Raw genomic sequence first — 23,629 nt, forward strand, 5'->3', positions numbered from 1 at the left:
CTCAGTCCTAAATGGCTTACCCCTTATCCTTAGACCGTGACCCCTGGTTCTGGACTCCCCCGCCATCGGGAACATCCTTCCTGCATCTAGTCTGTCTAGTCCTGTTAGAATTTTATAAGTTTCAATGAGATCCCCTCTCATTCTTCTAAACTCTTGCGAGTATAAGCCCAATCGACCCAATCTCTCCTCATACGTTATTCCTGCCATCCCAGGTATCAGTCTGGTGAATATTCGATTCCCCAAATTTGCCTGGAGTAACCAAAGTGAAGACTCTGCAGTGGGAAAGCGCCCCCGCCCGCGCTCAGTGATTTGGTTGGGGGTTTGGGGCTGGAGACTGCTGGTGTGGGAGCCGAGAGCTGAGATCCCAGCCGGGTTTTGGCAGCAGCTCGGCAGTGAGGAGGTTGGTCGTGTTTGGAGGCGGGGCAGTGTTTGGCCGGGCTGGCTGTCAGCTGTAATGTAACCGTGTGACGTGGAGCTGAAAACCTTACTACACAGAAAGTTGCTGCACTAAGGAAATGTGATGCTCTGTCATGCCTTGGGTCTGAGAGGAGAGCGCTTTGGACGTGCGGGACTCCCAACAACACCAGGCACTTCGAACACTCCTCAAGCCAAACAATAATGTAGAGAGAGTGGGAGAGAGAGAACAGTCAATCGTCAAGATTTGTAGGATCTCTTTATTTTTTTTACCTCCCCTGGCGATCGGACCCGAGGAGAATTGAAAAAAAAAGAAAATGTTAAGTACAGTCTTGGACTCGGTGATCGCAGTCCTCCTCTTGTGTAAAGCGACGACATCGCAGTATTCCAGCAACCAATGCAGCTGGAAGGGAAGGTGAGCAGTAACCCCACTAACATGTAACCTGTCAGCGAGAGAGAGAGCAAGACCACGTATCAGATCCACAGGAGTGGACAGGCTCCCTGAGCTGTATCGGAATGCTCCGATTGACGAGGGGAGGAAGCCCATCTCGCTGTGGTCCACCAGCACCCCGCACTGTGCCACCCAGGGCACTGGGGTTGTCCTGACGGGGCATTAGAATGGGGACCTCAGACCATTTGTTGCTGCTGGATGTGGTCAACACATCCCATTGTGTGGGGTCGTTGCATTGGGTGCTGAGTTTGAGCCACTTTTATATTTATTTATGTATATATAGTGTTTACACGTTCCCTGCTCGGTGCTTTATTTTTAGTAAATAAGAGATTTGACGGGTTATAAAGTGTTCAATACTGAGAAAAAAGTAGCTTTTTTTAACAAAAACAAGGCACCTTCATTGTTCTGGAATATTTCAGTATTTCGAGTTGGTGTTTTTCTTTAATGGAAAGAGAGGAGAGTTTCAAACCTATGAGTTTAACGAGCCGCTTCTACCCTGTAATTTAATCCCAAAGTAACAGCACACTGAGATTCTCTCCAGTCTTCATCTCGCCTCTGGAAGGCGGTACATTGTTTTTAAACAGAGAGAAGAAGAAAAACACCTGCGACGCATCACACTTGTTTACTTAAGAAAGACTTTTAAATTGAACCACTTTGAGAAAAAGATTTTACAAGGAGATACTGTTATGATTATACACGAGGTATATGTTTTTATGTTCGTTTAAAATAATAATTTTAGTGTTCAAACGTCCCTATTCTTATTTTTGTCTGAAAACCGTAATGAAATTACCTGTTGCTGTCACCTGCTCCTATTATACTCGCAGTGATTCATCCACTTGATTCACTGGGCTTGTGATGTCTCATTGAGCAACTGGGATTTTGAAACGGTGCTGGTCAAAAACGACAAGGGCAACAATCTATTGTATCGATGGAAGATGGTGGCCTATATTTTTGAAGTGCTATTGCCTGGAAAACATAAATTCATCAGAGATCTCTTTGAATGAAAACGGCAGCTCAGGCTCCAAGGCCCCACACTGCCAGTGGGCATTAAGGAGTGTCGAGCGTGTGTGGCGGGAAAGGGAGAGGTGTGAGCTTAACAGGCACACGCATGAGGAGTGGCACTTGGCAAGGTGTAGGAAGACCAACATTGTTCCCCAGCATGAGCTGTCACTCCTAGGTGAAGTGGAGGTGAGTGAGGGGAGAAAATGGAAGTGGCAAAAAGCACAAGTTTCAAGCTTCAATCAACCAAACCATAGCTTTCATTTGTATATTTTTGCTATGTTACTCAAAATATGGTATCTAACTAAAGTCCAACCTTGCTGTTACAAACTGCTGGGTACGAAGATGTGCCAGGGATTTCGCTTTACCGGAACCTCTACTGTGTGTGTTCTAATGGGGCCCAGCAGATAGTTTCTTACAATAGGTATAATGGTACGTTTACCAACATATGAGTTTGCCTTCTCTTCCAACCATGTTTAAAAAAAAGGCTCAGCTAATTCCTTCCATGTTTAATTAGTCAAATGCCAAGGCTCTTTGTTTGCCCACCTTAAAACCTTTGTGTATAGTTGTAGTTATTGTTTGACATGTGATGATTATACCCTGGGAGGTCTGAGACGTCCTCCAGACAAAGAAAGTTTACTTTACCCAGGAAAAGTTTGCCAAAGCTAATGAAAAGTGACCTGTTATCTGTCAGTACGTTTACAAGTGTGAGATAAGTCGACTCAAAATAATGACCACTTAAATTAAATATGGCTTACTGCAATATAGCTGCATCGCCCAGTAAATTTAATTGGAAAGATAAGCTGTTCGTGCTTGGTGCTTTTTTTCTTTAAGTTCACTTATTCAGATTAAGTCAGCAGTTTAAACTGACCTGAACATTGGGAACATATGTGCAACGACACTTCAGTTGAGCTAAAGATCCACTGCAATAGGAGCAACATGCAAACACCACCGATTACTTTTAGTGCATTATAAACCCACATAAATTGACTTTGCTGGCAGATACAAACTTTGAAGTGGGCAAGATTATCAAATGTGTTAAATAGAAATAAAGATTTTTTTTTAAAAATTTGCTTGATTGTCTTCGGAGTTTCCTGTCAGCAGGCTAACTACTACCTCAAACTCGAGCAACTTGTCAAATTCAAAACAAAAAGAGTATTTGAGGCAAAGTTATACTGATTGAAGAACGGAGTTATTCCTGCTTGTTGAATATCTTCACTATTATCACAAGTGTATGAAAAGGATGCTGAGGGTTAGAGGAAGTCAGACAGCAGCACTTGCCTTGCAATTGTTCACACAGTATCCAAGGGAATAGGGATGAGAAATAGATCTCCACCCTTCTGAAATATATACAGCCCGGTTCAGGGGCAGCAACTAATGTTAAATTGCATTATCCCTTTGTCTTTATTCAGAGATCAATATTGTAATCTACAAAAGTTACAAACTACAGTGCCTTTGTTTTGCAATTCAGTTACAATCATTCTTCTACTGAAACAATTGATGTCTCATGTCAATATTTTCTGATAGGCCTTGTTCAAAACCCTTCCGAATATGGCGAGATTGCTTCTTCCGTTTCAAATTTATGGAACTAATAAAGAAATGAATGTAAAAGGATTGCGGCAAGGAATACTCCACCAGCAAACCACCCAAGGCACATTCAGTGGGATTTTTTACAAATTGCAAAGATTTTAATTGTTTTTCCCTCTGTTTTTTTCCTAGTGGATTAACGCACAACGCTCACTCCAGAGAAGTTGAACAGGTGTACCTGCGCTGTTCCGAAGGCTCACTGGAATGGCTGTATCCTACTGGAGCCTTAAGGGTTAACTTAAGAACCAATATAGCAACATCCTCCTACAAAGACTTGACTGTCTGCGTTAAGCCTTTCAAAGACTCCAAGGGAGCTAATATTTATTTGGAAAAAGTTGGTGATCTGAAACTTCTTGTGAGTGAGGAGGACCACATCCCTAACAAGGTGTATTGCTTTGGAATGGACCAGGGGGCACTCTTTATCCAGGCCACCCCTCAGATGGACATAAGCAGAAAAATCACTGGCTTCCAGTATGAATTATTTAAAGATAGGACTGTTGCAGATTTACACAATACACCGGGTAAGCAATAGATTTATGGTTACTGTCACAGCTTCGGCATTATTTTACTCCCTGTTGCAAATTACATATTGATTGCCAGAAGCCAGTCACTAATCAATGGTGGAAAGATTTTTGACTTGAAATCACTGTTTCTACTTGGGGTAAATGCCATGGCTTATAACTGTCCTCCAAAATAGTTACTGCAGCGCAGACACTGGTACACAACATATGGGGAGAAAATAACTTGCCATATAACCAGTTATAATTGATCTCCTTCTTAGGCAGTCCCTCGGAACCGAGGATGACTTGCTTCCACATTAAAAATGAGTTCGCAGGTGACTGATGAGTCCAATGCGGGACCTACAGTCTCTGTCACAGGTGGGGCAGATGGTGGTTGAAGGGGCGGGTGGGTGGGGTGCTTGGGTTGACGTGCACTCCTTGCGCTGCCTGCGCTTGGCTTCCGCTTGCTCCCGGTGAAGAGACTCGAGGTGTTCGGTGCCTTCCCGGATGCTTCAATATAATTGATACAGATATGGAAACTAACATGAGGGATGACCACCTGTTGTAGTTTCCAGATGTTCAAGTCCCTCTGAGCTTCAATAATTCACTCTTTTCAAAGGATTTTTCTCTCTGTGTTTTAAGCCCTCACTGTCATGCTTCGTCCTGGGGATTTAGATAGACTGGCCTGTGCAGTAGTGTAATGTGGCTGCCAATAGTGTTCTGGGATTGGCTGTATGTAGATAACTCATTGGGGTCCTGCTGTCTCTCACTCGCTGTCTCTCCTTGAATTAAAGTGTTGCATTGGCACACTGCACTCCTGCAAGCAGCACACATAAGAAGTGACAAAATGTGCCCAATGGCTGGGATTCAATCGCCTGACCTGATGGCTGAAGCACGGTGTTAATATTTATCCATTAAATGATGGTGCAACTCTACCAGGAATTAGGGTATAACACTGACTAGGTCTGATTTATTTTAATTGGTGAGTGCCAGATGAAAAGGCAGTATCCACAAAGTTTAACTACAACATGTATTTATAAATATAATCCAACTATAAATAAACAGCAACTGGTATGTCCATTACAATATTATCAGTGGGTTTAAAATTGATTTGCTGTTTAAATTTAGTTGGGTTAAATGTAATCGGAGCTTAACTCCTTGACCTCTACACAACCTCAGGAATGGGGTGCAGTGCTTATCTGTAATGATACTAAATACAAAAACATTTTCTATGCACTCATGCCTCTGTGCTGCACAAAAGAAGTATGATGAACTACAAAGCTACAAAATGACCTGTACATGATGAGAAGATAATGCTTGCAATAAGCAATTATATTTTCTGCATGCAGACATAATGGCACCTAATATTTTTACAGCAAACTAGGTACATTTTGAAAGAGACCCACAATATGACTAAAATGTAAGTTACTATACCTACCTAAAGATCATTTGAATCAGTTACATTCTTTGTTTAGTTTGGTTTACTGCAGCCGTAGAGTTTCTACCACCAATAGGTGGCGCTTTCACATCAGAACCTTTAAATGAAACAAAACTTTTTAAACCATTACCGACCGGTCTAACCTGCTTTGTTTAGACAATGAAGTAAGATTATTGGCTTTCTTCACAAACTTAAGTCTAATTGGAAATGCAGTCAAATTTTAAAACAAAAATGGATGAATTGTTCAACCATACAACTTGTCTCAAGAACTGAATGAGGCCTTAAGGAAATCGCATCGAAATATCTGGGTAGCATATCAATGGAAATTTGTGCTTTCAACATTTACTGAGCCTGTTTTCAATGCCAGGAACTCTTGTTTTTCCTTCGCATTAAGCAATGGCAAGTTTTGCACACATTCTTTATGGTGTCAGAATGGAGAGGCTGACTGGGGCAGGTTGTGCTTTTAGATTGAATCATGCATTACCAATTCATTGCAGTATGAAATGAAGTGTCCAGTGTGCATTGAGGTGCAATGTAAGTCAGAGGTACAGGAGTCTGTTTGAGCCAAGTCAGGAAATGAAAACCATTTAGTAAGGCTGCCAAACAGCTTGAAGTGTTTTTATATCGGAATGAATAGGTTTTTCTTTTTTTTCAACATCTGTTTACATCAAGTATAACCAAATCTAAAGTAGGGAGCCTCTCAGGCCATAGTCAGTCCTATTGAGAAACGACCTTTTTAAGTATTCAAAATACACACATCTGCCATTTCATAATGCATCTTGAAAAAAACATTTTTTATACTTTCCAATCCTACTCCAAAATGCATTCCAGTAGTTTATTCCTCGAATAAACAAACAAAAATAAAGTTGTATTCTAACCCAGGCCATGTTGTTGAATCAGCCTTGTCTGTACCATTGTAATAGTGACTGAGAGCTGTTGTATACTGTCTGGCACACAGATACACAGAGAGAATGGACAGGTCACTTAGTGGTTTATTTTCCAGAATGCATTATATAAAACTAACCTTAAATTGGGTGAACAGCACCTTTGAAGAGTAACTTTTGGGTAATTACTTCCTTTTGTTGAGCTATATGTGAAATATGTTCAAAAGGCTTAAAGTAAAATATCTATCGCAAAATCTTCAGCCCGTGCTATAGGACCACTTGGTTTTTAAACCCTTGCTCTTGCTGGAAGCAAGGAGTTTAATCTTGTGGTGCTATGCTTCATCACATTGGGCTACCTGTTTATCTTGTCACCTCAGTGATGCAAGGCCCATTTCTATTACTGAAGCCAGTTCCAAAAAATATATCCAGTTTCCTTGCTGCCAAGTCTGTTTGTGGAGTAGTTTTGACAACAACAGATATTTGTGCATGTGCAGTATTTGTGCAAAGTCATGCTTGTGACTGCCATTCTAGCCAGGATCTTCCTCCCGGTTCTGGAGGAAGTCTATGCAGGTCATCAATGGGAGAACTACATTGCACGCCTGAAAGGCCAGCCCATCTGTAACTGGAACCAACATAGAAGCCAAATAGATCTACAAGGCACAAGTAAGGAGTGTGATGGAATACTCTCCACTTGCCTACAGCTCCAACAACACTCAAGTAGCTCGACACCATCCAGGACATAAGAACATAAGAAGTAGGAGCAGGAGTAGGCCATACGGCCCCTCAGGCCTGCTCCGCCATTCAATAGGATCATGGCTGATCCGAATCTAGACTCACGTCCACTTCCCTGCCCTCTCCCCATAACCCCGAATTCCCTTATCTGCTAGGAAACTGTCTATCTCCATTTAAAATTTATTTAATGTTGCAGCTTCCACAGCTCTCTGGGGTAGCAAATTCCATAGATTTACTACCCTCTGAGTGAAGAAGTTTCTCCTCATCTCAGTTTTGAAAGGGCAGCCCCTTATTCTTAGATTATGCCCCCTAGTTCTAGTCTCACCCATCAGTGGAAACATCCTCACCGCATCCACCCGATCAAGCTCCCTCACAATCTTATATGTTTCGATAAGATCGCCTCTCATTCTTCTGAACTCCAATGAGTAGAGTCCCAACCTACTCAACCTTTCCTCATACGTCAACCCCCTCATCTCCGGAATCAACCGAGTGAACCTTCTCTGAACCGCCTCGAGAGCAAGTATATCTTTTCTTAAATATGGAAACCAAAACTGCACGCAGTATTCCAGGTGTGGCCTCACCAATACCCTGTATAACTGCAACAAGACTTCCCTGTTTTTATACTCCATCCCCCTTGCAATAAAAGCCAAGATTCCATTGGCCTTCCTGGTCACCTGCTGCACCTGCATACTAACTTTTTGTGTTTCATGCACCAGGACCCCCAGATCCCTTTGTACTGTAGCACTTTGCAGTTTCTCTCCATTTAGATAATAACTTGCTCTTTGATTTTTTTCTGCCAAAGTGCATAACCTCACACTTTCCAACATTATATTGCATCTGCCAAATCTCTGCCCACTCACTTAGCCTGCCTATGTCCTTTTGCAGGTTTTTTATGTCCTCCTCACTCACTGCTTTCCCTCCCATCTTTGTATCGTCGGCAAACTTGGATATGTTGCACTCGGTCCCTTCCTCCAAATCGTTAATATAGATTGTAAAGAGTTGGGGTCCCAGCACTGACCCCTGCGGAACACCACTAGTTACTGATTGCCAGCCCGAGAATGAACCATTTATCCCAACTCTTTGTTTTCTGTTAGATAGCCAATCTTCCACCCATGCCAGTATATTACCCCCAATCCCGTGATTTCTTATCTTGATCAGTAATCTTTTGTGTGGAACCTTGTCAAATGCCTTTTGGAAGTCCAAATACACTACATCCACTGGTTCCCCTTTATCCACCCTGTATGTTACATCCTCAAAGAATTCGAGCAAATTTGGCAAACATGACTTCCCCTTCATAAAACCATGCTGACTCTGTCCTATTAAATTATGTTTATCCAAATGCTCTGTTACTGTTTCCTTAATAATGGACGCCAACATTTTGCCAACCACAGATGTTAGGCTAACTGGTCTATAGTTTCCAGCTTTTTGTCTACTTCCCTTCTTAAATAAGGATGTTACATTAGCAGTTTTCCAATCTGCCGGGACCTTTCCTGAGTCCAGGGAGTTCTGGAAAATAATCACCAATGCATCCACAATCCCTACCGCCACTTCTCTCAAGACCCTAGGATGTAGGCAATCAGGTCCGGGGGATTTATCCGCCTTAAGGCCCATTATTTTACTGAGTACCATCTCCTTAGTGATTTTAATCGTCTTTAGCTCCTCCCCCCATTGCCCCCTGTTTGTTCAGTGTTGGGATATTTTTAGTGTCCTCTACGGTAAACACTGATACAAAATATTTGTTCAGCGTCTTTGCCATCTCCATGTTCCCCACCACTAGTTTCCCGGTCCCATCCTCTAAGGGACCAACGTTCACTTTAGCCACCCTTTTTCTTTATATAGCTGTAGAAACTCTTGCTATCTGTTTTTATATTTTTTGCTAGTTTACTTTCATAATCTATCTTCCCTTTCTTAATTAATCTTTTAGTTATTGTTTGCTGGCTTTTAAATGCTTCCCAATCTTCTATCCTCCCGCTTGACTGGCACCCCATTCACCACCTTAAACATTCACTCCCTCCACCAATGGCGCACTGTGGCTGCAGTGTGTACCATCTACAAGATGCACTGCAGCAACTCGCCAAGGCTTCTTCGACAGCACCTCCCAAACCCGCGACCTCTACCACCTAGAAGAACAAGGGCAGCAGGCGCATGGGAACACCACCACCTCCAAGTTCCCCTCCAAGTCACACACCATCCTGACTTAGAAATATATCGTCGTTCCTTCATTGTTGGTGGAACTCCCTCTCTAACAGCATTGTGGGAGTACCTTCACCACACGGACTGCAGCGGTTCAAGAAGGTGGCTCACCACCACCTTCTCAAGGGCAATTAGGGATGGCCAATAACTGCTGGCCTTGCCAGCGACACCTACATCCCAGGAACAAATATAAAAAATAAATAACCTCCTTCTGTGCTGTAAAAATCCTATGGCTCTATGAACGCTATTTAATGACATTATAGGATTCATGTGGAATAGTTGCAAGTCACAACACCCGGATCCTCTGGATTATTCCTAGAACATTTCCCATGGTTATTTATTCACATTCCCCTTTTGTTGACCCAGAATAAACTTCCATAAACTGATGGTGAAATCTTAATAGCAATCTGCAATCTAACTTTTAGAGGTTTTGATAACATCTTTAAACTTGGGCCATTTAAGAATGCCCTGAGGTTTATTTTGACCTTGCAGGTGCTGAACATCCATCAACAAAGAAAGGTTGAAAATATTAAACTATCTCGGTCCTTGGCAACACAGGCTAGTAATACAACATCTGAGTTTTTAGAATTACCTAAACACAGGTCACTGAGATATTGGCTTGCAATCGTTTTAATTTTCGTTTTACCATTTTGAAGAAAATCATTCATTTTCAGTGCTTAAGTACGGGCTGAAGTCAACTTGAATTGAAGAAAAATATTTTCTGCCTATTAGCTGACCTGAGCACAGATATATTGGTGTATTTATGGAATGCATATTTTCCTTATAGTTAATGCTTTACAAGCTTCTCCAACCTAAACATTTACTACATTCATAAAACTTGTTAAATCAGAGCATCCTTACTAATTTTACAAATTGAACAGGTTGGTGGAGTCTCTTCCAGTCAAGTGTAAAGGTTCAGTTGTTTGATTGTTTTTGTATTTTTTTTCTCAATGCATGTTTAAGATGGAATCAGAAGATTGGCTGATAATCATAGCGTACAGCGAGAGGGTTGTGGAATCCAAAATAACTGTTTTGCTGGGCTGCACACCAATTATAATTCATCTAATTTTTCATCTTGAGAGTTAGTCAAATGCAATAAATCCAGAGCATGAGTTACTGCCTATTATTGTCTGGCTATGAGCATGAAAGATTTTCAGTGACTTTAAAACTTTCATGAATTCTGATTCCACAGAGCCTCCTCCTAATGTGCGGGCAATTGCTAATTTAGTTGAACTGAGTTGGGGGTGAAATCTTGTTCACGACTATTTTGTTGCTTAAGAGAGAGGAGAAAAAGTGCAAATGTTTACTGCTCTATCTTGTTACTGATGTTATTTGCACTAGCGAAAGAAATCTGTGATAATCTGTACTGAATTGGACCTTGCAGCCATAGACCTGGCACAATTGACTGAACTAATCATATCTGAGGGACAGTATTGAATCACAGTCCAATCATCACCTCAGACATAGAATCATACAGCACAGAAGGAGGCCATTCAGCCCATTGTGCTTGTTTGTAAGTGCTGTCCAATTAGTTCCACTTCCCCTGCTCTTTCCCCATAGCCCTGCGATTTTTTTTTTCCTTTTTAAGTACATATCCAATTCCTTTTGAAAGTTACTATTGAACCTGTTTCCACCGCCCTTTCAGGCAGTGCATTCCAGATCATAGCAACTTGCTGCGTAAAAACAAATTCTCTTCATCCCCACGCTGGTTCCTTTGCCAATTATTTTAAATCTGTGTCCTTTTAGTTACTGACCCACTTGCCAGTGGAAACAGTTTCTCCTTATTTACTCTTATCAAAACGCCTCATCATTTTGAACACCTACTAAATGCCCTTTAGTATACCGCAGTGACGCAGGACTGAGGTGTGAATCAGTGTTGCCATCAAGTACAAATACTCCCCTGGGTTTGACGAGGGGTAAAAGCTCGCTCTGTGCTGCCCAACAGTACAGCTCAAGCCCTCCCCTACAGCAGCCCTCCACTTCACTGCCATTCCAACAACAACTTCACAGCTTCAAATTGGTGCTGAATCCTCGGTTTGTGCTGACACCCGGTCCCATGTTTAGTAAGAGCTGGGCTGTGGCTGATTTCAACAGAGCACTTATAACTTCTTGGAATAAAGAGGACTGTTTACCTCATCAGCTTGGACCACATTCCAAACCAGGGCTTAGAGCTGAATCTCTCGCGCCCCATTTCAGAACCTAGTCCATGTTTACAGAGTTTTTTGTAAACTGGTATCAGGAGTTGGGAATTTTTACTTGGAGTTAAAGTTCAGAATGACTTGTCCCACAGGGTTTGGATGGTACATTTTAACTGGCAACACCAGTTCATTCAGAACAAACACAGACTTATAGCTGTTGTGTAAACAGGACCTTTGCTTACTTGTACACAGACTGCAGTTAACATTGATGGCTTGTTCATTTTGAGTAATATCAGACATTCCTGATTTGAGGAGTCTTATAATGTCTTTGAGCTCAGTGCTTACCTTTCATCCTCAATTGATGTGGATTGGGGAGCAGGTAACTTGTGTCAGATTAAATCAATGTCGCTGCAGCATGTCATATCTAAGATAGGATCAAATCTGTTGACCATATCATAATATAAACCTATCTTAACACAAAGCTTCTTTGCAACGTGTATATATAAAATAATAGGCTTCCATGACCTAACTATTGCTCTTGCTTCTGAGATGAAACTGAAATGTTGAACCATAGATGCCACACAGGAAGATCAAGGCAATGTTGTAAAGAAGGAAAGCACATCCTGCCCCTGACATGCTATCTTCCAGGAAGTTATTTGGCGATGTTAGTGATGCCCTAACTGGACACTGGCCAGTGAGAAGTTCAGTCGTGGTTGTCTGTGGATCCACCAAGGCCAACTTTACAACTTTGTGCCAGTGGTTTCATTGTTTGATGAACTTAGGGGATGACATCAAAGAATCCCCTTATCATCTGTTCATGTAGAGCTTGATCTGTGCAATAATATTCTGTTGTCTGGATCAAGCTGAGCTACTTTCATATACCCTAGTGGGAGGTTGGAGCTGTAAGACATGGTGAAGGCTTGTTTTTACACTCTGCATGTGATGATTCCTCGAGAACTGCAAATTAGTTCTGTTCTCCATTTTTCACATGTTGTTACTATGAAGAGGTGCTTAGACAAGAAATACCTAGAATACTTGAACATACTTTGAACTAGCAGTATGGTCTTTTAGATGTTAAATGATACAGTGCTGGAAAAGATGAGGGCAAGGGATCAGGTAAAAGGGAAGGTTTTTTTCATGTACAAGGAATTAGATGCCTTAAGTTAAGGTACAGGCAATATTTTTAGGCAAGTAATTTGAATATTGATTTGAGACTTTTTTTATCCCCCTTTTTCTTTCCTCCCCATCTGTCCTGAAGTTAGTGGCTCATGCTAGGTATGGTTTGCTGTATGAGCATTGCTATCCCTCCATTATTTCGCCTGAGTGGACATTCCTTATGTGTGAGCCTGCTAAGTGAGCACCCATTGGCTATTTGACAACAGAGGGTATCAGAGCTGAACCTGATCCTGGTCTCACATGATGTACACACATGTCACTTTTCAGTAGGGAGCACTTGATACTGACCAGGACTCCGCCCCCCCCCCCCCCGGCCCCCCACCACCACCTACTCTTCCGCTCCCTAGTCCAGGGACATTGAGGCCTGTTTGTTGTGCTGCAGCGTTGTCCTGGCTGAGATCTGCTAACACAGCACAGGTCATAGTTGACTAGCTGTTAAGCGATCCTGATGCTCTCTGAGGTATTTCATGGATCCTGGAAAGGGAACTAATCTGCAGTACGAGAAATTTGACATACAAAATTTACCCAAGTGTTTACTTATCCAAATACTTTTCCAGGAAACTGGTGGAACATAAGGCAGTCATTATTGTGAACATTCAGAGATTACAAGCACTTTATGATTTCTCGATCTGTTTTTGTACTGTAATCCTTTCATGCAGCACTGAACCACAAACCAGTTCTGGTGAATGTTTTTTTTAACCAAAGTGGTGACCACTTCCATAGTAACCATTCACTATATTAAACCAATCTTTTACTGATAATCAAGCTAAGCCAGTTTCTATCAGGCTGATTTAATTTTTGTTGTATAGGATTGAAACTGTGCAGTGCAGGACTGATATGTAGCATTCTTTGTATAAGATGTCATTCTGAAGAGCACATTATGAAGTCAAAACTTATTCTAGTACAGTAATATATTGGTCTGTGTTGATGTTGGTACCAGTATCATATATAAGACTATCAGCAATTGGTACTTAATTAGCAATACTTAATGTTGACAAGTTTGTAGGGTTCATTTTTGAATGAGCTAGACTTTTAAATATTTACATTCTCCAATATGATTCACCATTTATAGAACTAATTCAAATGGACCAGCCTAGCCAGGGTGCTTTCTAGCTAGGAATACACTGAGAGATTCCATAAGGTCTAGAATCAACCCCTGTTGTGCTGTACAACATATACACTTTTTCCCCTTCATGGATAAAACTTAGTTCTTGTGTTGTGCAAAGATGGGAATGCTTTCAGTAATAAAAAAACAGTGGATGTGTGATGTCGAAGGTTCAACATAATAACAGTGGATGTGTGATGTCGAAGGTTCAATATAATAACAGTGGATGTGTGATGTCGAAGGTTCAATATAATAACATCTAATCAGAGGTGGAAAATGACTGCATCACTGTAATTCACACATTCTTGCTATCAGCATATCAGAATATAAAGATATAATTTGAAGCATTATGAGCTAATAAAGGCACTCAGACCTGTACATTTCAGTTTTTCAACAAGTTAGAGGCTGCAACTTCAAGTGTACATTGAGTTTAATGAAGTTCTTGGTCTCACGAACGTAGGGATCAAGTCAGCAATGGTATGACCTTAAAAGCTTCAGTTTTTTATATATGTGCATGTGTGTGACTGTGTGTAGGTGTGCCTGTATGTGTATGTGCATTGTGGGCATCTGTATTCAAGCGTGTATATGTGTATATGTGTATTATGGGTGTTTGTATGTGAGTATGTGTGTATATATGTGTGTGTATATATGTGTGTGTGTGTGTTTGTATATGTGTGTATATGTGTATGTGTGTGTGTATATATATATATGTGTGTGTTTATATGTGTATATGTGTGTGTGTGTATATGTGTGTATGTGCGTGTGTATATGTGTGTGTTTGTGCATGTGTGTATTTGTGTGTGCGCGTGTGTGTCTGTATGTGTGTATTTGTGTGTACTTGTGTGTATTTGTGTGTATGTGTGTGTATATGTGTGTATTTGTGTGTATTTGTGTGTGTGCGTGTATGTGTGTGTATGTGTGTGTATTTGTGTGTATGTGTGTGTATATGTGTGTATTTGTGTGTATGTGTGTGTGTGCACCTGTGCTACAAAGGTTGTATTGGGCAGTCTGCTATTCCTACATCAGGTAGCTGACGTCCAATCACAGGCATTCATCAAACCCACATTGCTAATGTGCTGCCATGTTACCATAGCTTACTGTGTCTGTTCTTTTCACATTAGAGGTTATTAAAAGAACGTTCAACAAGCAGGAAACAGTGTTAAAAGCATCTTAAGGCACGACAAGTTGTTTTTGGTGTTTTTAAAAGATATGCTATTATGGCAGAGACGTTCTAACCTTTCTGTTTGGGCGACCCTCTGCAAATATTGCCACACTCTCAGTGACCCCCTGCAACTACTGTAAATAGTAACACATCCCCGAGGGGCCCTTGTCCTAACTTCCAAATGACAGTGCTGCTTTCGCTTGGGTAGGTAACTATCATTGCAGAAACCGCCATTAGAGTACAAAATATTTTGATGTTCGGTTTGCGTGCGGAATCACCAATTACTGACAAATTTGGCTACCACCAGTGGTACATCCTACATCCTTTTCAGTATTTCATGAGGTGACCAAAGCAAGTACAGGAAACACAATGAGAAAATTCACCAAGGACTCAAGTCAGGCATCATCTGAACTGTATCGGTCTGATCTGGTGTTGTTGTGGCTCGCTAAGAAGGCTGGTTATTCAAGGCCTTACTATAAAGTTGACGTATTTGTTTTGTTTGAAGGTCTGCTCTTCCGCGATCTGTTGTTTAGCAACATCTAAGAACTCCAGGGGATGGGGGTGTTGGGAAAGTATGAAGGAATAATGTATGAAATAAAAACAGAAAATGGTGGTGTGTCAAGCATTATTAAAACAGGATAACATTTCACGGGTGTAGATGCTTCACCAGAGCTCAATTAATGCTGCAGTCACTCTGCTTTGATTCTGGAATTTTTAATTTTTAGATGCCATTTCACAGCGCCTTCTAAAGATTTCAGTTAAAATACAACTTCAGCAATAAATGAGACTAGACCAGATTTGAAACTTGATGTTTTAATCGATTTTGGCATAGTATTCCTGTTCTTAAAGTTAAGTCTGCAGTACTTCAGAACAAACAGTCTTTCTAATCCTACAGATCTGGGGATTATAGTGACTAGCAGAACACAGTTAATACAGCTCAGTGCTGTACTGAAAGGGTAGGAAAGTGTAGGAGAAATACTTTTTATTGAAAGTACTGTGCTATTCTATTGAATGTTCAAAAATATTCATGAAATATTCCGTGATTGAAAAAAAATCTTTATCTCTAATAGAAAGCCACGTAAAAAGTATTCTCTCTAGACTTTCCTTCAATGTTAATTAATTAGGGTTGAGGAATCTGAAGGGAAAGTGCTCACCTGCTGAGGTCTCGGCCATTATGCCATTCTGGTGACAAGTAGTTGCTGCCCCTTGGGAAGACCTACTCACAAAGTATGTTGGCCAACAAGTGCTGCCTATTGTTAGCAGCATCATGTACTTTCAGTAACATCAGGTTCAGAGGGCAAGTCATTCAAAGCAGCTGCAGCACGACTGCTGGCTTGTGCGGAATGATGTAATTACATCCTTCTGTCAAGCAGTGAATGCAGCGGCTCATGAGCGGTGGTTAGGGCCTGAGTCAGGTTACTGCAGGATGCTGTCAGTATCCGTAAAGTAATCCCCAGTAGAATTCACTGTGGACTCCAGACAATGCCCGCATTATACTAGAAATAGCTCCAAATTGTAAGTGTCTATGCTTTGGGGATCCATAATGTGTTTCTTTATCTATTGTGTGGAAGCCTATGGTTGCCTTCAAGTGATTTGATTCAGGGACAGTAAGGAAAGCAGCCCTGGAGGAAATGGAAATAAGTTTGTCTTCTGCTTGCTTTTTGGGTCGATGAAGGAAAAAAAATATACTGACCACAAAAAACCTTTACTTCCTTCCGAGAAAAACCGATCAAGAATTTGAGCGTTTTCTGCATTGTTAAAAATGCAATATCCTTATTCACTGGTGTGTGTGGTTCTCAGTTGAAGTCTCCGACAAATCACAAGCTTTGTTCTGTTGCTTTAATTCTTTTTCTTCCTGACCTATTTAATAAATAGAAAGCTTTACAAAAATGATAAAGTAGCTGATTAAATCTGATGACCTGTTGAGAAGATTGTCTTCATATTTTGAATTATTAACTCGGGCATCCTGGAACTAATAGCTGTCCTCATTGAAGACTTCATTACCTTCTCATATTCTGCTGGCGATTAGGAACCAATCTTTCAATTCTCAAGTATTATTTAAAGGGTCCTTATTATGTGGTAAAGTGTGCTATAAGGTGCTTTACTGTGTGCATATTTGATGGAGGGGGAAATAATTTTACAGTGTCAGTGATCACTTTTGCTGCTACAAATAATTTTTTTAATTAAGTTTTAATAAACTTACAAAAACGCATTGCAAAAGGTACTGGAACACAGCATGATCAAAAACCTGACAATATGGTGACATGACCCCTTTAAGAAACTGAAAGCTTTCTGTTTTTGCAGAAGCCAAACACTTCTACAAATAATTTTGAATCCCCCTTGTACATAACTCCTTAGCATTCTTTTTGTACCTTTTACAGTTAGTTAGCCAGTTAAAGTATTGCTTGTCCCTTTAAGACAACATTCAAAAAAACCACCTTTAGGTAAAAACCTACTCAGCAATTTTATGCCCGCATTTCATTGAACGTTAAGCTCTCCACATCTAAGCCATTTCAATGTGGAAACCTAGAAGCAGACTAGAATTAACTTCAGTACCGCGATTCAATGTTAGTGAAATATTGCACACTTAATCAAGTTAATTTGGGATTTAGGGTTTTCCAGCACATAATAAAGGGTCAGCAGTAATGCTTTTCTGTCTATCACAGAAGTAGTGTTTATAGCAGCTCTCTGTCTGAAATAATGGATTAGTAACAGCATGACAAGGAGAGGCATGGCTGTATGGAAAAACCTAAGATCAGATATTCTTTACAATGCACAGAGACAGTCCCTACTGGATATCTGTCTTTGAATATTAAGATGGTGCTGGCTACTAATAGAGACATTGTTGCATTTATTGTAAGGGGAAGTTTAACAGCCTTGAGGTTTAATACGTTTCCCTTTTCTTTCTAGCTTCTTGTCGCCCCTGCAATGACACAGAAGTCCTGCTCGCTGCCTGCACTAGCGATCTGGGTAAGACTGGCTATGGTCAATCTTTTCTCTTTACCATTCTACATTTTAAATAGGCATTCACTACTTCAGAACGTTGCTCAATTCGAGCATGCCAAACATTGAGCACCTAAATAGACATAGAGCTAAGCAGGAAATAGAACTAGTAAAAGGAATCAAAGTAATCATTGGGTTTAAGAGACCACAATTAAGCAAGTTGATAACAATTTGTTTTGATTAAAGGCTTTGAAATTGTCTGCACCTTTGTGCGTCGGACAAAGAGGCCATAGAGTTTAAAGGAGCTGTGGATTCCGTGTTCAAAGATTCCCCAGGGTGCGCACTGGACATTTTCTTTACTCCTTCCTCCGTAGGATGTAAAAGAAGAAAGGAAGATTTTTTTGGACTCGGCTTGCACTGTTTAAACTGTGGGTTTCGGGTACACATTATGCTACATCATTACACAGTGAAAAGTGTATCCTGCTTTACTGCTTCTTAATGAACACACACAGCTGAGTTGCAAACAGCTTTCTGAGCTATGGAATGCATTGTGTTGGGCACCCTGTGATCTTTGAACTCAGCTCAAAGACAAAGGGAGAAAGTTTTTGAAGAGCAAAAAAAAAGGTCTTTGGACCTGACTAACGGTCACTTTAATACGCCGGCCAGCCCATTTTACTGATCATTAAATTGCGAATTCAGCCCAGAGGCCCAGATAAATCAACAATTTGAGTTTCAGAATTTGGACTCTGACCAATGTCAGATGCGATCTGGTTTCCAAAATGCAGTGTAACAATTTGATATGCATTTGGAGTGTGACACAGTCTGATGAGCTAAAGTCGTGCTTGAGGTTGACTTTGGCCCATGGGCTGGCTGCCTCATACCAGGTTGTAATTTGGACATTACCAGACTCCTTTTTTACCCTTGCTGTACACTGTAATTTAGTATAAATATCTCCTGCTCATGTATAATGCTAGGGCTAGGTTGTCGTACAATGTCAGGCCTGGCAGTTTATCTTTATGCTGCCGGAGCAGAAAGGCATTAATAATCTCATTTATATGTAACAAAAAAAAAGTTAACAAAGTACTTTGCCCACTTGACCAACTATTTTACTAGTGGTTTCTAACTTAAAGGGAGAGTTTTTACTGTGTTCATTTACACAGTAAAACATAGAGGGGTATTCTAACCCCCTCCGCCCTATAGACACTGGGAGGGGGACAGTTAAAATGCACCGTGACTTATCCCACTGTGTTCCCAGGTGTCTCTATATTCACCTGCTCTTTTTAGCAGGCGAGCAGGACACCAGCCAGAACACAGTGGGATCCTGCTTTACATATTCGGATTGGGCTCTGCTGACGCCATCAAGGCCCAACTACAATCCTAACCGTAGGTCTCGTGCCTTCCCCACCAGGCCAAACCTGTCAGGAAAGAGGTTTCTTTGAATTTAGAATGTTTTTTTCCTTGTGGGCCAGGGGACCAGGAGTTACTACACAGAAACCTCGCCCCCCACCCCATCCCTAGCTACCCTCCTCCTCTGACCACCCGAACCCTCTCCCAACCACTTACCTCAGTGCTGCGGACCATTCCTTTGGTCTCCTGCCGCCCAAAATCCTGCTCCTGCCTAGAGGCCAGGTAGTGTTTCCCGCCGGGTTTGGGCGGGAGACTGATGGGGCCTATGCAGATGAGGCCTGGTAGTTCAAATCTCCCAGGCCTCATGCTGTGGAGGACGGGATGACTCCCCATCGTCTCCTGGCTGCACCGATCCCACTCTTCATTGAAATTGCCCCCATAGTGTTTTACAGGAACTAATAGAGCATTGCCAGTAGTTGTAGCAGACAATCCAGAAACTGTAATTTGGCATTCGCTTGTAGATCAGTGATTGCTAATATATGGAATCGGAACCATTTCACTACTGGTTCCGTACAGTTTTGTTACTTTTTCCCATGGTGTGTTTTAAAGTTTTAAAAAGTTCCTTTTTTTTGACAAACTTTGATTGATTATCCCCTGCAACTCATGCAGCAAAGAAAGAACTCACCTTTATATAGTGCCTTTCCTGTCCTCAGGGCATCTCAAAGTGCTTCACAGATACCTGACCAGACCAGTAGAGTACAAACATCACAGGTTACGAGAATGCTTTACAAAGCAGTTGTCAGACCACAGGTCTGGTCACCATTCCCCAGGACTGGTCACCATTCCCCAGGTCTGGTCACCATTCGCCAGCTCTGGTCACCATTCGCCAGGTCTGGTCACCATTCCCCAGGTCTGGTCACCATTCCCTAGGTCTAGTCACCATTCGCCAGGTCTGGTCTCCATTGCCCAGGTCTGGTCACTATTCCCCAGGTCTGGTCACCATTCCCCAGGTTTAGTCATCATTCCCCAGGCCTGGTCACCATTCCCCAGGTCTGGTCACCATGCCACGGGTCTGGTCACCATTCCCCAGGTCTGGTCACCATTCCCCAGGTCTGGTCACCATTCCCCAGGTCTGGTCACTATTCCTCAGGTCTGGTCACCATTCCCCAGGTCCAGTCACCATTCCTCAGGTCTGGTCACCATTCCGCCGGTTTGGTCACCATTCCCCAGGTCTGGTCACCATTCCTCAGGTCTGGTCACCATTCCGCCGGTCTGGTCACCATTCCCCAGGTCTGGTCACCATTCCACCGGTCTGGTCACCATTCCCCAGGTCTGGTCACCATTCCTCAGGTCCGGTCTCATTCCTCAGGTCCGGTCACTATGCCACAGGTCCGGTCATCATTCCCCAGGTCTGGTCACCATTCCCCAGGTCTGGTCTCATTCCCCAGGTCTGGTCACCATTCCCCAGGTCTGGTCACCATTCCCCAGGTCTGGTCACCATTCCCCAGGTCTGGTCACCATTCCCTAGGTCTGGTCATCATTCCTCAGGTCCGGTCTCATTCCTCAGGTCCGGTCTCATTCCTCAGGTCTGGTCACCATTCCCCAGGTCTGGTCACCATTCCCCAGGTCTGGTCACCATTCCCCAGGTCCGGTCACCATTCCCCAGGTCTGGTCACCATTCCCCAGGTCTGGTCTCATTCCTCAGGTCCGGTCACTATGCCACAGGTCTGGTCACAATGCCACAGGTCTGGTCACCATTCCCCAGGTCTGGTCACCATTCCCCAGGTCTGGTCACCATTCCCCAGGTCTGGTCACCATTCCCCAGGTCCGGTCATCATTCCCCAGGTCTGGTCACCATTCCCCAGGTCTGGTCACCATTCCCCAGGTCTGGTCACCAATCCCCAGGTCCGGTCACCATTCCCCAGGTCCGGTCATCATTCCTCAGGTCCAGTCTCATTCCTCAGGTCCGGTCACTATGCCACAGGTCTGGCCACCATTCCCCAGGTCTGGTCACCATTCCCCAGGTCTGGTCACCATTCCCCAGGTCCGGTCACTATGCCACAGGTCCGGTCATCATTCCCCAGGTCTGGTCACCATTCCCCAGGTCTGGTCTCATTCCTCAGGTCCGGTCACTATGCCACAGGTCTGGTCACAATGCCACAGGTCTGGTCACCATTCCCCAGGTCTGGTCACCATTCCCCAGGTCTGGTCACCATTCCCCAGGTCCGGTCACCATTCCCCAGGTCCGGTCATCATTCCCCAGGTCTGGTCACCATTCCCCAGGTCTGGTCACCATTCCCCAGGTCTGGTCACCAATCCCCAGGTCCGGTCACCATTCCCCAGGTCCGGTCATCATTCCTCAGGTCCAGTCTCATTCCTCAGGTCCGGTCACTATGCCACAGGTCTGGCCACCATTCCCCAGGTCTGGTCACCATTCCCCAGGTCTGGTCACCATTCCCCAGGTCTAGTCACCATTCCCCAGGTCCAGTCACCATGCCAAAGGTCCAGTCACCAATCCCCAGGTCCGGTCACCATGCCACAGGTCCGGTCACTTGGATGCAGTTCTGGTCACTGTGTTGCACTCCTAGTCACTAAGTTGCCATTCTGGTCCTCATGTCGTAACAAATGTATACATGCTTTGGAGAGAGCACTGAGCTGGGCAACAAGACTGATCCTAAGTGTAAAGGGTTGAGCTAGGAGTACAGATTAGAGAAGCACCACAGTCTAGGAAAAAAGTGGGTAAATGGGGACTTCAGTAAAGAATATAAAGTATTAAATGGCACAAATAATATGAATCCAGAATAACACTTAAAATTAAACTAGGAATGTAGGGCCCGAGGACATCATTTTAAATTAGTGAGAAGGAAATTTGAAACAGATATTAGGAAGGACTTTACTTAAAGAGCAATAAACAGTTGGAAACAATTTCAGGGAGGGAAATAGCAATAAAAACATTAGGATGTCCAAAATGCAATTGGAGTGTAAAATGGGAGAACTAGGGTTGCAGTTCAATGAACCAGATGTCTTTTTCTCATTTTTATGCCTCATGCTTTATTACTGCAGCATTTTTTTTAAATTGTGATATTTTCTTTGTTCCCTAGTGGTCAGAGGAAGCATTCGTTCTGTGTCACATGATTCACAGCAGAAAGAATCAACAATAGATATATTTGCAGACAAGATTTACAGACAAAAGAACAAAACATTCCAGCCAATTGGGAAGAGCGGGAAGTGGCTGGGGCACATAAAGACCCTGCTACAATGTGGAGTCAAGGAGGGAGAAGGGGACTTCCTGTTCACTGGCAGCATGCACTTTGGTGAGGCCCAACTCGGCTGTGCACCCCGATATAAGGACTTCAGAAGGATCTACAAAGAAGCAAGGGACAAAGGCGAAAACCCTTGTGAATTGTCCACAGATTGAAGCCACTCTTTCACGATTGATTGCCAGTATCCAGATAAAGCAAATGGAGCGAAAGGAACACTATCCCATAGTGCACTGCATTTGACACGTGGTACTGATGGAACTAAGCATTATGCCACTTTATTAGAGCTCAGTGTTGCTAGGCAACAGTGCAGATTTTCAGCTAAACTAAAATGGACAAGACTTAATTTGTTTCTCTTAAAAATGATCATTGCTATTCAAGACTGCCATGAAAATATCAATACTAATGAATTTCAATGTCTTAAAGAACGTGAATGTAGCATAAACTTGTATATGATGTACAGATGTTCCTTGTGACAACCAGAAGTTGATGTTTTGTAATGAAGCTGATGTACAGTGCAAGAATTTCTTATGACAGAAAATGATGAAGACAGAATGTTTCCGGGAGAATGTACAGTCCAAGCTATTGTCAGCCCTGTTAATAGGTAATAAAATGATTCCAGAGAAATAACTATCCCTGGATCAAACATACACTGACTCTAGCTGTCAATCAATGGTTTATGCTTGTGATGACAGTGGAAACTAGATAAGGTACAAAGTGCAATAAAAAGGTGTCTGGTACTTAATGTCCAAGGGAAATAGATTACACTGGTAACTGTAGTCATAAACATGCTCCAAAAGGGTCACAAGTTTGAATCCAGACCTCGATTGACATCCAAACTCCCCTGCCCTCCATAAACAAGTTTTGAGTTCTCAGCTTGGCTGCCAGCTAAGGCATGCTTAGCTGTTGGGACAAACAGTCCTGCTGCCCCAGAGCTGGCCTCTGCCAATAGATCATGGACTATTTCACACGTCTGTCACGGTGACGCTCCCAATCTGGCCTCCTGAAAGTAGCAAGACAGCAGTAAAGGTTACTTCAAAGGCTGCTGTGTTATGCTGGGCACTCTATTAATAATTAATGGGACTGAGTGCATGAACTATTGTTGAACAGGCTAGTTCAGAGTTTAAACTAGTCCAAAGTTGCTAGCACAGAATCATTGGAGTGACTGGTTTACTGTGACATTGTTGCCACATACAAAGAAACATGTCACATAAGCAAAGTCTGGTGATAGCAGCAGTGAAAGACAACATAGAACTCTTGTAAAGAGTAACTTAAGTGATCGGACCTGGGAGCAGCGAGG

The 23,629-nt window shown here is 42.5% G+C and overlaps 1 protein-coding gene across 1 annotated transcript; it reads left to right on the forward strand.

Annotated features, from left to right (window-relative positions):
- The first annotated feature begins 459 nt into the window (after positions 1 to 459).
- metrnla (meteorin like, glial cell differentiation regulator a) lies at positions 460 to 22,979 on the forward strand. Its single transcript, XM_085963431.1, has 4 exons — positions 460 to 829; positions 3,584 to 3,972; positions 17,690 to 17,749; positions 22,171 to 22,979. Exons 1-4 carry the CDS (start codon positions 732 to 734, stop codon positions 22,485 to 22,487), a joined length of 864 nt encoding a protein of 287 aa, XP_085819557.1. The 5' UTR covers positions 460 to 731; the 3' UTR covers positions 22,488 to 22,979.
- The last annotated feature ends 650 nt before the right edge of the window (positions 22,980 to 23,629 follow it).

Source organism: Somniosus microcephalus, chromosome 21, assembly GCF_052327205.1.
Source record: "Somniosus microcephalus isolate GS21.2 chromosome 21, FLI_Smic_1.0, whole genome shotgun sequence".
Classification (NCBI taxonomy): Eukaryota; Metazoa; Chordata; class Chondrichthyes; order Squaliformes; family Somniosidae; genus Somniosus; species Somniosus microcephalus.